At 37.7% G+C, this 14,482-nt stretch overlaps 1 protein-coding gene across 4 annotated transcripts in view; it reads right to left on the bottom strand.

The window, feature by feature from the left end:
• Window positions 1-3,962: 3,962 nt before the first annotated feature.
• Window positions 3,963-14,482, bottom strand: part of tasp1 (taspase, threonine aspartase, 1) — a 51,312-nt gene continuing 40,792 nt past the window's right edge. For 2 of the 4 annotated variants that reach the window (XM_036583849.1, XM_036583851.1), the window contains 3 exons: window positions 12,381-12,488; window positions 8,484-8,554; window positions 3,963-4,204 (listed from right to left, as the gene is read on the bottom strand). In XM_036583849.1, coding sequence (XP_036439742.1) covers window positions 4,112-4,204; window positions 8,484-8,554; window positions 12,381-12,488 — 272 coding nt within the window. In that variant the 3' untranslated portion in view covers window positions 3,963-4,111. Of the gene's footprint in view, window positions 4,205-8,483; window positions 8,558-12,380; window positions 12,489-14,482 lie in introns of all 4 variants that reach the window. The other 2 variants (XM_036583848.1, XM_036583850.1) reach the window with 1 other exon arrangement.

Below are 14,482 nucleotides of genomic sequence, written 5' to 3'. Positions count from 1 at the left end.
AAAAATCGGATTTGTTGAGAAAATCAGATTTGGGCCACTTTTACCTGCTGTGTAAACGTAGCCTAAGTGTCTTATTATGCAGTTTGAGGTAGGAGAAAGGCATCTGAAATCATTCTTCCATACAAACTCTCTTCAGTTAAGGGCTCGTTGCTTGCAATCTCTCCTCTTCAGCTCAGCCCACTGGTTTACAGTCAGGTTAAGGGCAGGAATAAGGGCAGTTGTGGTTTCTGGCCTATGCATGAGATTTCTCTCATAAAGGACTAGGCCTTCTCTGGATGCTCCTTTTATATCCAAACATTATTACATCACCTGTTTAAGAGGTTTTTTTGAAACATTCCAAACTGCCCCAGTACCAACTTTTTGGAACATGTTGCAGGCATCAGTTTCAGAATGACTATATTTCCCAAAAATAAATAAATAAATAAACAAGTTCAAAAGGTAGAACCTTAAGGTACAACATTTTACCCTGTTCTTCAATGGTCAGGACCCCCACAGGACACCGCAGGTATTATTTGGTTGGTGGATCATACTCAGCACTGTGTTAGTGTGTGTTGCGCTGGTATGAATGGATTAGACAAAGCAGTGCTGCTGGAGTATTTAAACACTGTGCCCACTTACTGTCCACTCTATTAGACGTGCCTCTTGTAAATGTAAAGTCAGAGACAATAGCTAATCTGCTGCTGCAATATTTTTGGTTGGTGGACACTGCGGTGTTTAAAAACTCCAGCAGCACTGCTGTGTCTGATCCACTCATACCAGCACAACACACCAACACACCACCACCATGTCAGTGTCACCGCAGTGCTGAGAATGATCCACCACCCAAATAATACCTGCTCTTTGGTGGTCCTGACTACTCAAGAACAGGGTGAAAAGGGGCTAACAAAGTGTGCAGATAATCAGCAGTCTGTAATTGTAGAACTACAGAGTGCATCTATATGGTAAACGGAGCTGATAAAATGAACAAGGACTGTAGATACAAGGAGGTGTACTTAATGAAGAGAGTTCAGGCGCATTGACAAGACTGATCATTGCTAACAGGCGTATTAAATCAAGCACATCTGGGAATCTGGATTTGGCAGGTGCCAGGAAACACTATCTACCGGAATGAATGGTAGCAGGGGGACGAGTGCATGGCAATATTATTATATTAACATAACTGACTGCAAAGTCAAATGTCCATAGTTTTGTGTTCTATAACCTAACATGTATACATACTACCAAAATCAGATACCAATATGTCCACAAATGCCCTCAGTGGAAGTGCCATTAGAGGCAGGTACCAACAGCTTATCAAAGCTTTGACTGACAGCAACCAGTCACGGTTGTGACTGGATAAGTAAGACTCACTTTCTGATTGAACCAGTTCAAGCTTTCCTATTGGTCCATCAATTTGCCTTCAAAACAAGGTCAAAAATATGTAGTTGTAAAAAGAAGTTCACACAAACAGAAAGGGAGACATGTTCGCAGATTTGTACTGTCACACAGAAAAACTCCCACTGTCACACTTTGAACTTAAAACTTTACATTTGATTTTATGGTCTGGCACAATGTAAATCATTTGAGTAGTACTGATTCACACATTCACAACATTTCATTTACAAATGCCAATCTTTTTTACACATTCAAAAATCCTTTCTATATATTCAAAATATTTTTATGCATTTGTGAATTTGATTTATTTTTTTCGTTTTCAAATTTGCAGATTCCAAATTATTTGTGAATCTGGATTTTACATGTATGTACTTGCTCAAACACAACTGCAAATTTCAGTACATTTGTGAATATCGTTTTTCAGGCTCAAAATCTTTTTGACCCGTTTTCGACTCCATATGCACAGATACCTCAAGCCCATAGAACACCTTTCTGATGAACTGGAACGTCGATTGAGAGCCAAGCCTTCTCGTCCAACATCACTGCCTGAACCTCGCAAATGCTCTTTTGACTAAATGTGTGTGTGTGTGTCTGTGTGTGTAACCTCGCATCTCCAAAAACCTTGTATCTCCAAAATTATAACTTTACAGAAGAAGGAAAAAGCGCACTTTTACTTTTTGACTTTTACTGCAAGTCAACAGAAACAGACTTTTTTCCAAGTACTTCTTTGTCATTTCTTTTGGTCTATTCATCATGAAATTAACACACAATGTACAGGGCAACAGATATTTTCAGATAATGTCAAAAACTGAAAAACGGCAAAAACGGAGATACGAGGTTTTGTTCTGACAGCAGCGAGATATATATTTTGAAACTCTTGTGAAACATTTAATAGACTCTAGGTGACATCTGCATAACTGCTATAAAGTTCCATAAGTGTGATATGTTTTTTAAACATATTGACAAATCAAATCCCATTTCCCATCGTATGACTAAGCTGGTTTGATAAACATTCTGAAACAATTTCTTTATCTACACAAATGTGCTTCAAATAATTCCAGACATTTTCAAACCAAGCTGAATTTTAAATTGAACATTACTAGAAATAAAATTCATTGTACACAGATCAGCAAAAATACAGCTAGGGAACAATCAACTAAGGAAGCAAACAGAGATGGGAAGAGGGGACATGTTTTCTTGGAGAACATTTTCTGCTATGTTCTTGATGCATTTGACTGATTTTCTGAAATTCAGTGCAAATACCTCAAGGGTATTATGGAGCAGAAATTCAGTTTCATTCACATATTTAACCTTGTTGAAAGCTAATTTAAAATGTTTCATTGTTTACCTGATTAACATTGCTTGTTCAAAAATATGGCTCCAGCTGTAACACTACACATAGTAAATTCACTCTTGAAATGAATAGCTCATTGAGAGAAAAAAATCACTTTACGCCAAATGTAGTCAACTGGGTTCTCTGTGACCTGGTAAATCAGGTTGGACATCATGTCCAGCCAAAGTACAAACAAAACTGTAAATAAATTAGAGTTGCACTAATGCTATTAGCCTGTAGCTCAGTGGCAAGGCTAGGAGTCAGAATTGCTCAAGCAACATAAGGATAACCGATGGTTCTATGATGTATTTGCATAATGCACGCTGGGTACTGAAGTGAGAGAAAAAAAACATGAAAATTAAATAAAATCGACAATTCTGTCAAACCAATGAGGCTGAAAGGAATACCATGTTGAACACGGTACAAATAGCATGACGAATAACACATGAAATGCTAGTTTAACATTTGCTTGATGAATTAGGCTTGCAGAATACACCATGCTGAATAGGAGACATAAGCTTCCATTAATTATTAGCTTATTAGCTAGTTATTAGATTTGTATCCAATGTAATTTGCCCATAGCGCTTGGAATACAGCACAAGTCATAACTATGCTTTACACAGAAGTGTAATTCATGAATAGTTCAAATTATAGATGGGAATGGCCAAATTGTTAATACTCAGAGAATTTATTTTTATGCAAATATGGTCACAACAAAACACAACTGCCTGAAATCTTTTAATATTTACCACGTTTTCACATTTAGTGCTGTACATAATGTTCTGCCATTCCCAGGAAAAAGCTGAGAAATCTCAATCATTTCTAATCCATATCCCCCTGTAAAATCAAGCACTGTGCATTAAAAGCACTTCTTTTAGAACAAACACTGCTAAAATAATATACGGTTAATTCAGTTTAGATTAAATAAATTATTTCAAAAAGAGGCTAAGCAAAATGGCTTAAATATGTACTGTGCAAAACAAAACACAGGATCTGTGTGAAAACTGAATCTGAATGAACCCTCTCTGTGCCTATATGTTACTTGCATGGGGTAACATAAGATGGTGACAGTGAAACTAAAATTATTGTTTGGTTTGACTTTGTGGTTTATGGTTTGATGTTGTAAAACAGTTGTTTTCATTCATTTTCAAACACTCTATTTGTTAGCTATGTACCAACTGCGCAATACAGAAGGAGCTATCTTGGTTTATCCTTTAATAGAGATTTTAATGAAACACATGGCTTCAGATCTGAATATCGTTAACCATTTAATTGCCTTATAAGACAAACTTATTGTATGTTCATAGTTAAAAAAAAAAGGTCAACATTAATACCTCCATTCATAAGACTTTGCCTTGATTACGATGAGCATATTGCTGCTGAAAAAAGGGATTTTATCTGCTTTCAATCATTCATGGCCCCCAGCCGACATACACCACCTTCAATCGCCAGTGATTGTCCAGCCACAGCTCCAGGAGGCAGTCTGGATATATGAGTCTGGAGAGAGAGCAAGAGAGAGCAGAAAACAGAATAGGACAGTATGTGCTCAGTATTATGATTCTTCAGAACAAGGAGTGAAAGACAAGTGTGGCTGGTGCAATCTCATTAAGTCTAGTACAAATAAATGAGGGTGTTGTTTGTGTTGCTGGGATTGTTAAACACCTTGATGTCACTGCTTGAGTAAGAATAGTACACCAATCACAAATATACAGCCAACAGTGGTCCTGTCTGTGGTTGGAAACTGACCACTGATAAAGGGCTATTTTTGGCATCTTTATTTTAATAGTTTTAGTGTTTTCTGTCTTCTAGGCGCAAACTGCTGCTGACTGGCTGTGGACTGATGAGTCAAAGGTGGAACTTTTTGAAAGGCATAGGTCCTATTACATCTGGCATAAAGTTAACACCACATTTCACCATAAGAACATCATACCAACAGTTAAACATGGTGGTGGTAGTGTGAAAGTCTGGGGTTGCTTTGCTTCTGCAGGACTTAGACGACTTGTCATAATTGATGGAACCATGAATTCTGCTCTCAGAAAATCCTGAAGGAGAACGTCTGCCCATCAGTTTGTGACCTAAAGCTCAAGAGCGGTTGGGTTATGCAACAGGACAATGATTTGACTGCTAAGGGTGGCAGAACCAGTCATTAGGTTTAGGGGGGAAATTTTCACATAGGTAAAAATAGGTTTTGAATAAATCTTTATCTTAAATAGAATGATAATGTAAAGCTGCATTTTATGTTTACCTGTGCTGTCTTCATCTTACATTAAAATTAGTTGGATGATCTGAAACATTTACATGTGACAAATTAGCAAAATTTTTACAGCACTGTATACTTTGGTCTTCAGGGTGGGCAGCTCCTGAGCCTGAAAGAAAAAGGTACTGGAAAAGAAATATAACCATCACTGTGTACACAAGCACCACACATATAGCCGCGCTTCAGATTCACTGACTGTGTCCTGTTCTAGAAGCCTCTGTCTATTTTTTTATAGCTCCAAGGTCTCCTCTTATTCTCCAGGGTATATTTTGGTTTTGCTATCTGAATTTACATGACCAAATCGTCATGCAAATTATTCAGTAATTGCATGAAATAAATGTAAATTTTTATTTTTTGTTTCTTTTTTTTTGTAAAAGCTCCCCTCAAATTAACAGAAAATGTGTTTTATGATCATATACAAATTGCTATATGCTTACAATTTACTGCTGAAAGCCAAAAATCTTAGACGCTCTTTGTATTATTTTATAAAAATAATTTTTACGGAGTATATCATTGAAGAGACACCATCTGTTTATACCTTATTGCCCAGATTTGTGGAAAAATGGGTCAACTTTCAGTAGACAAAAAAATTGTGAATTTAGCTTCTTCTATTATAATGGTTTAAAATTACATTACCCATCTATTTGACTGGAAAGAAGACAGTTAAAGCTCTCATATGACAACCACTTTTTGAATGTAGCTTATGAAATATGAAAGTTATGAAGAATATGACGAAGTGCATTTTGGAACCACCAGTGGTCTCAAGGAGTTGAAGAGGTTAATGCCTGCTTGGGTCTCTGTGGCGCTGCTAATCCCAGCTTTGTTGTCTCTTACTCTCCTGTTTCACCTTAGTCAATTTCAGGCTTTAGTTCAGCCTCATTAGCATGCTTTAGTTCCCTTTGGCCTTCAGTGATCCTGTGGCAATGGCCTTTGGTGCACAAAGACTGTCCTGTAGGAAACTATCCTGCCAGCTATCCAAACCAAAAAACAGGACGTTTTTAAAATCATATAGTAAGAGTGTGTTTGCTTCCTGGAGGGTTTAGTTTTTACTTATTACACAATTTCTCATAACCAGATTTTTATCTTAGATATCCAGATTTTAAAAAAATGACTGGATTATAATCAGGACACCTTTAATGGGAATACTCAAACCAGCCAACAACCTAAGTAGCAGTATATGGCCGAAGAGGGCTAGCTCCAATTAAAAAATGCTTTGTTATCCCTCCCCTATCACTAGTGATAATTGTATCTCTTGCTGAATGATCCTTAGAGGAGACCACAGTTAGTAGATAATATACAGACTTGCTCGTAGAACCTCATTGTACTTCAGAAAACAATAGTATGCTCTTGACTCTGCCAGTACTGCCTTCACTGAAGGGCAAATGGTTGACATCTCGGTGGCATAGTTGCAAAGCCAAAGCTAAAAGGCTTCCAGTGCTTACACACTGCACCACTCTCTGATTCACATGTCCAACAGGATTTCTCAATGTCATGAGACAACCACTGAGAAACCTGTTGAAAGTGCTTTGTTTATACTTGACTCCAAGAAGCAGCGATAGTCAACTGTATACCCAAAGGCAGAATGCCAGACATCAGATGGAGTCTAAAAGTGCTAACTAACGGTAGATTTTCTATGATAGTTATTTATAGCTTGTGTTTATGAGATATGTTTGAGGCAGTCAGAAATGAACAGAGTAATATTAAGGAGGTGTAAAAATAGCCAATGTTATGCTAATGATAATGATAACAGACAGACTGCCTAAACCAACCATCTGCTATCTGCCTTGAGATGCCAAATAGGTTCCAGGCCTATTGATACGTTCTGTTCCTTGAATCAAACAAAATTTCAGAAAACCTGTTCTAGCAACAAAATTAACATCAAACTAGTAATGGGGAGTCAATTCCAAAATAAACGATTCTTCGACTCTTACACACCTGGGAGTCAGGGTCAACTATTGGCCAGTGTCTCAGAGTTTAAATGCTTGGAGTTGACTCTTCGTCGTGTCTATCTTATTTCATCGTAATGGGCTTGCGGGAAATATTGACGGAAGCACATGTGAAGCACGAAGGAGATTCAGTAGTGTGAGTTTGTTAAATTACCAGGCTTTAAACAATGCCAGTGCTGCTCACCAGCCGCTGAAAGCACAAATTCTGCTCACAAAAGCGTTTTCAATATGTCCCACATTGCAACTCCTCATTTTCTTCATGATAATGGTTGCAATAAACACTGATCTGAAACAGTACAAGGAACGAAAAACAAAGCCAAAAACAAACAATAGCTTTCACAGAATATTGTGCAAAAGAGGATGAAGCTGAGATCTACTCCACATTTCCCAGCTTCTAATTAAAATTTCAGTTCCACCTTAAATGGCACTGCAGTTACATTCTGGTACATGTGCACCCTTAAGGTAACTGGTGCATCATTTAAGGTGGACCTGAAAAGTCTAATAAGAAGGTGGTAAATACAAAGTCATCTTCAGCCTTGAGAAAAAAGGAACATGGAACATCCAACTTCAAAATCAAAGAATTCTGACAACAGTGATAATTTTCTCAGTACATCATTCCGAGTTTCCCCTCAACCCCTATTATGTGAAATAAGCTGAATTTTTATCATGTCACTGTAATCTGTAGCTTATCAAAAAATAGGATGAACTGTGTTTAGGATGGCTTAATCTCTGCAATATCCTTTTATTAACACATCTGGTGTGGTCTTGATTAAAATAAAGTGGAGTCAGGAAGTCGACTCCTCAATTCCAATGGCAGGAATCGAGAGTTGACTCCAGAAGAACCCAGCTATGCACCACTATATCAAACTAGCTCAACTGCCAACATCTTCTGATGTTCGACCTACTGAAGACAACGAAAGATGTTTTACTCTTCTTTGATGAGGGCTTTATTATTTGCTTAATAATAACATAGCATTTGACCCCATAGATCACACAGTTCCACTAATCAGGCCAGATTCTACCTAATTCTATTTTGATCATTATAAGTTAAACGACAAAAGACAATACAAAATTTGGATCTAGAGTAACATCCAATTACAGCTGGACCTCTGTGGCTTGCTATCTAGATGCTCCAGTATGAGCCTAAAGAAGCTTCAGTTAGTCCAGAATGCAGAGTCCTTACAAGAACCAGAAAGTTTACTATTATTATTAATTAATATTATTATTATTATTATTATTAGCATAATATTGGCTGCCAGTGTAATTATTCCAACATACTGCTATATATCCAACATATAAATGGCCTTGTTGGGGTAAACTTGCTTAGGCTTTTGGTAATTCTCCCTTTAATTTAATAGGTTCTGTCTGAAGGCAAATGAACAGTGAAAATTAAGGTAAACTGAGATGCTGATGCTGTTGGTCTCGCCACCAACAGAAGCTCTGGAACAATGAAATTAATTTTATACAGTATTTCTTGTTTATATCAATTAGCTATTATCAATAAATATCTGGAGGGCACTATACATCTGTGTTACTCTGTAGCTGGTTGTATAGTATATGGAGATTTCCTTACCTTGGCTTTACTGTCATGCGCAGACATGTAACCCACACACATACTTTCTGTAGTATGGCTCCAGAGGAACTCTACTAAAGACAGAAGAGAGATGCATTAGGGGTTTGGACCTGGATTTCTTTCTGTAATGCTGATTGTTTTGTAAAGCTGCTTTGTGACAACACCTGTTGTAAAAAGCGCTATATGAATAAACTTTGCTTGCTTGCTTGCTACCATTTCAATAAATGAAAACAAATAAAGAACACATTTTTAAAGGGGACTTATCATGCTTTTCAGATTGTTCACTTTCCTTTAGTGTGTTATATAACTTTTTGTGCATGTAAATAGTCTGCAAAGTAACAGAGTTCAAATGGACATGGCAGAGGGAGTAACTCTCTCCCACAAAAAACACTTTTCCCAGGTGCCTGAAACGTCTCGTTGAATTCCCTTTTTGACGTCATCTGCTGGTACGAGTGGATCAGACACTCAGAGTTTTTCAACACCTCTGTGTCACTGCTGGGCTGAGAATAGTCCACCAACTAAAAATATCCATCCAACAGCATCTTGTGACCACTAAACACAGTGTTTAAATGAACCAATTTGTGTTAGAAATGGAAAAGCTCTATACCAGACCTTTCTACTGAGTCACTTATGCTATAAGGTAAAATATATATACTAATATGTCTGTCACAAGCTTCATGTAAAACATGAAATGTCTTTTAGAAGCTTTAAATGTCTGTTGTTAATTTAGAACTGCCCTTCTCAAATATTCTTTTTATTCTGGTGCCTAAATGCAACTGCTGTATCGTTTAAGGTGGAATGGAAAATTCAAATAAGAAGCTAACTACACCTACTATACTATGCTTACTGTACTGATGAATAGCCTCCTAATGGTTGCATACTATTTTGACACACTGTTTTGTATGCATTTTGGGATGTAGCCATTGACTTGTAAAGGTGACACAATTTTAAAGCTGTAGGTTTGAAAATCATATACACTGTTTTTTCCTAAAATGTGCTGCTGCTCCCTGGTGGGCCCAGGAGGTATTACAGACTGGATCTAACCCACTCATCATTTTCTGTTTTACACAAAAGCTGCATTTTCATTTTACATTTTCTATGATTCAGTTTACTTCTTTGCCTTTGTTTACTTTAATTTTTAATCATACTAAATTTAAAAAAAAAAAACATTTAATAGTAATATAAATAAAGTCTAGTATATTCAGTAATGCATAAGACAGGTTAACCTTAAAATCAGTACAGTAAAAACAGCAGCAAAGATGCTAAAATGAATGCACATACAATAAACACTTCAATAATGGAACAACTGAGTATTCACTTAAAACATTAAACGTTACACTACAAATTGTCGAAACAGACGCAGACACATACACATACAAAATGCTACATTTATTTCTCAGCCTCTCCCCTTTTAAGAATATTGGAATTTCCATTTGAATATTCTCTTTTGTAGGAGCCTTCTAAGAGAATTCTAAAACGGTTTTCTAAAACAATAATTAATTTAATATGGAATACTGTATCTTATTATTATTTATAGGCATTTCTGTGTCTGTTGATGAATTCCTGTGTAAACACAAAATGTTTTAGTTGCTGGGACACAGCTGATTCATCTTTATTGTCAACATTCAACGTTGTCTGCGAATGTTTACAAAAATTGAACTGAGGACAAATAAATTTATGTTACCGTGTTTTGCATTTGGTGTGCATGTGATTAATTTATTGTTGTATGAATAAATCATGCTCGGTATGTAACGTAAAGGCCTTAATAGTCAAGGTTCGCCACTGCATTTAAGTGTATGTTAGTATGTAAGTTTGAATGACGCAAAGCCAGCATGTTACTGGTGAAGATGCTCTGCACTGTAATTGATTTGAAGACAGTTAGCAAAGATATTGAGCTTCCCACCAAGTAAAGTTTACTATCTTGCCTCCTTCTGGCACTACTTAGTAAAATAGCAAAAAAATTCAAACACTGAGTACCTACCCAAAAACACTGGTAGTGTAGGTAGGCATAGTAGGCATGTTTATAACAGATCAGTGATTACATTTTTTATTCTGACCAGAGCCTCAACTGGTTTGTCACCCTTGGTAAGATCATAAGTGGTTCATCTCGAAACAAACCATCCAACAGCTGGCTGTTACCACAAGGATGGTGAGGAAGTGGGCAAAAGAGGTTGAGGAGACTCTGCTCCTTCCAACAAATTCTTTGTAGGTAATGTAGTTTCTACAAAAACAGATCTTCTGGCAAGGAGACAAACTTGTTCAGGCAGAGCAGAAGTTCCAACTAGAGCACAAGCTTCAGCAGGAGGTGTGGAATGGGATTAGGAAAACTGATGGTAATGGGGAACTTTGACAGGGCTCATGAGTTAAATACATTTTTAACAGATTTGAGTTCAGCCCTCCTCTGTCACTGCCGGCACCAGAGTATCGGGCAGGCTCCCTCCCACTTCAGCTACCTCCTATGTTATACTATTCTCAGGGCCTTCATTCCCATTACTTTTCCTCAGATTTATGATATTGCTGACCTGGTGAGGAGGGAACTGGAAAACCTACCCATAAAGGTGGTTGGGATGCTTGTGTGGTTTTTCAGCATCTGTTCGCCTATTCCATTCAAAAGACCACAACCAGATATGGAACACATCCTGCATAGCTTAAGAGGGCCTCTTCTAGTGCTGTGCATCTGCTTATTAAAGTCAAGAAATAAATTAAGCTTAATTTTTAAAAAAATATTCAGTTTTTTACTACTCGTTTTTGCCCATCAAACAGTTTTCTTATTTGAAGATTTGGCGAAATACTCTTTGGCTTCTGAGTTTTTATGTTTGCGTGGGTTTTAGAAGAAGGCATTCACTCTATCGGTCAACAGATTTTGGAGTGACAGATCCTCTGACCCTAGGCACACCCACTCCACAAACCATGAAACTTCTCCAACATTGTAGAACATGGGCATATCTGATTATAAGCATTGTTTCCCAGTGTTAATCAGTCTCGTTTAACATGTTTGTTTCCTGTGTTACGCAAGATTTTTTAGAAGCTGAAGTGTATTTGGTAAAGCTGTTAGACAAAGCACTAGTATCTGCAAAACCAAAAGGTGTTACAGCTTGGTCTAAAACTAGGTATACCCAAAATATATTTTGCAAAGCTGATCACTTGACCCATGAATCCAACCTGTATTATGTTCATAATTTGAACAGAACACAAAAGATATTGCTTAAAAACATAGAACATGCCAGCGTAACACCACACTTTGTGATGCGTTTCGCCACGTTGGTGGTTTTCTACGGTTTTGTTGGTGTGGCTAAGAGTCCTAAGGAGACCTGTCACTTCACAATCAGTTGACTGAAAGAAAAAGAAAGTGGAATGTTAATTCTGAAGACCCCCCCCCACCCGCCAACAGAAATGTCAAAACTGAGAAGCAAAAGAAAGGTTTTGAATTGACCAAAAGACTATCTTGCAAAATCCATAAACAGAAAAAAGAAAGATGGGCAAAATGCTAGCAAAAAGTAGTAAAGGGACTGAATATCTTTGGAAAAATGAAGCTTGATTTAATTCTCATTGTTTGAATTCAAGGTCACTCAAGGAACCAAATATATTGTGATGATGACAGTGTTGCATTGAAAATCTGTGTTATTGACTACATGGGCTTCCAACTTTCTCTCTGATGTACATTCAGTCACCAATTTCATCATGGTGTGTTGTGAAGTGCTATTCAGGCACTTTCAGGATTTAATACTTCCTTCAGCCCTTAGCTACTTATGTTTGCATGTATCTGTGTATTTTTAGGGAACGTCTTGAGTGTCACTGAAGGTAAGGGATGTGCTGTGTTGATGGAAAGCGAGGGTTACCAGAACGTGTTACTTTATTCTTACTGTAAGGTGTTGTGTTAGCAAGTATAGGACATACCCAGCAAAGCCCGGAGACTGTCAGAGCTCTGATCATCTCCACATTTACAACATCTTAGAACAATTACTCCACCCAGAACACCATCCTCACTGGCCAGGAATGGTGAACCTGTAACACACACAGAGTTAGATTAAGTCCCATTTAGTCAAGAGTTTCTCTAAACACACACACACACACACACACACACACACACACACACATATATTATATATATATATTATATATATATATATATATACACACACACACACACACACCGATAACATTATGACCACCTCCTTGTTTCTACGCTCATTGTCCATTTTATCAGCTTCACTTACTATATAGGTGCACTTTGTAGTTCTACAGTTACAGACTGTAGTCCATCTGTTTTTTCTGCATATTTTGTTAGCCTCCTTTTACCCTGTTCTTCAGTGGTCAGGACCCCCATGGAACCTCACAGAGCAGGTACTATTTGGTGGTGGATCATTCTCGGCACTGCAGTAACACTGATGTGGTGGTGGTGTGTTAGTGTGTGATGCGCTGGTCTGAGTGGAGTTTTTAAACACCTCAGTGTCACTGCTGGACTGAGAATAGTCCACAAACCAAAAATATCCAGCCAACAGCATCCTGTGACCACTGATGAAGGACTAGAGGATGACCAACACAACCTGTGCAGCAGCAGATGAGCTACCGTCTCTGACTTTACATTTACAAGGTGAACTGACAGGGTAGAAGTGTCTAATAGTGTGGACAGTGAGTGGACACAGTGTTTAAAAACTCCAGCAGCACTGCTGTGTCTGATCCACTCGTACCAGCAAAACACACACTAACACACCACCACCACGTCAGTGTTACTGCAGTGCTGAGAATGATCCACCACCCAAATAGTACCTGCTCTGTGAGGGTCCATGGGGGTCCTTCAGAACAATATAAAAAAACATACATATCCATCACTTTAGTACAAGTGCTTCAAATTCTTTCATGAAGCATATGAGCAAACTTCTTAACAGGTTAGCACTGCACTGATGAGACTGTGGAAGGGGAAGAAGACTTCATGGATGTGGTATAAGTGAGTAAAAAGGAATGACAAAGGAAAACAAAAACATACACATTGCAAAAACTGTTTAGATGTGTTTGTTTGTCCTCTGTTATGATAAACCTTCTGATGTAATGTCATCAGTCATATGACAAAAAAAGCATCATTACATTAGTTTACCTATTACATTACAACAGCAGCATCAAACACAAGCAATTCAAGTTGTGTGTTATGTGATTTTCAACATGTTTCATGTTGTATCATGAATTCAATAAATTTATATATTGTTGCTGTCAGGATCTACATCTAGGTAGATATAGTTAAGTGAGCTCTCCTATTGATTATGACTTCGAAAGCTGAATAGAAGTCCTAATTTGTCGGATTAACTATCAACATAATTACAAAGTGACAGAGGAATCACCCAATCATGTTTTAAATTACAATAGGTGGGACCAATTCTGTGAGGAAAAAACGTCACTTGAGGCCTTCTCAAACGTCTTAATATGGAAAACAGCAAAAAAAAACCGGCAGCAGCAGTACACTACTAAGAGTCACTGTGAAACTGCTACAAGGTCAAATATATGCTAATATGCCTCTCACAAGCTTTGAGTAAAACATGAAATGTCTTTAAAAAGCTTCAGATGTCTGTGTTTAATTCATAACCGACCTTTTCAAATTTTCCATCCCACCTTAAACGGTGCAGCAGTTACATTCTGGAACTTCTGGCTAAGGACAAAAACAAACATGTCCAATTGCAGTGTACTTTACACCACTCCAGCCGAAGACTGACACTGCACATGGTGATCCATGGAAACTCAATCCATGAAGCTCCTGACGAACACTTCTTGTGCTAATGTTGCTTCCAGAGGTAGTTTGAAATTTAGCAGTGAGCTAACAGAGAATGGTTTTACGTGCTTGCAGCACATCAGGGCAAAGCTAGCAGATATTTGACTATGCTGAAAATAACTGAGCTCTTCACTATAGTGCATCCTACTGCAGCTGCTAGGTTATGGAGATTACATCGTTATATGCTTTTGATTTTATGCACCTGCAAGGAAGAGTGTGGCTGAAATATCAGGACACA

The sequence above is a fragment of the Colossoma macropomum genome, unplaced genomic scaffold (assembly GCF_904425465.1).
Source record: "Colossoma macropomum unplaced genomic scaffold, Colossoma_macropomum, whole genome shotgun sequence".
Taxonomy (NCBI): domain Eukaryota; kingdom Metazoa; phylum Chordata; class Actinopteri; order Characiformes; family Serrasalmidae; genus Colossoma; species Colossoma macropomum.
The sequence above is the reverse complement of the archived record's forward strand: the minus strand, read 5'-3'. Positions and strand labels throughout refer to the sequence as shown.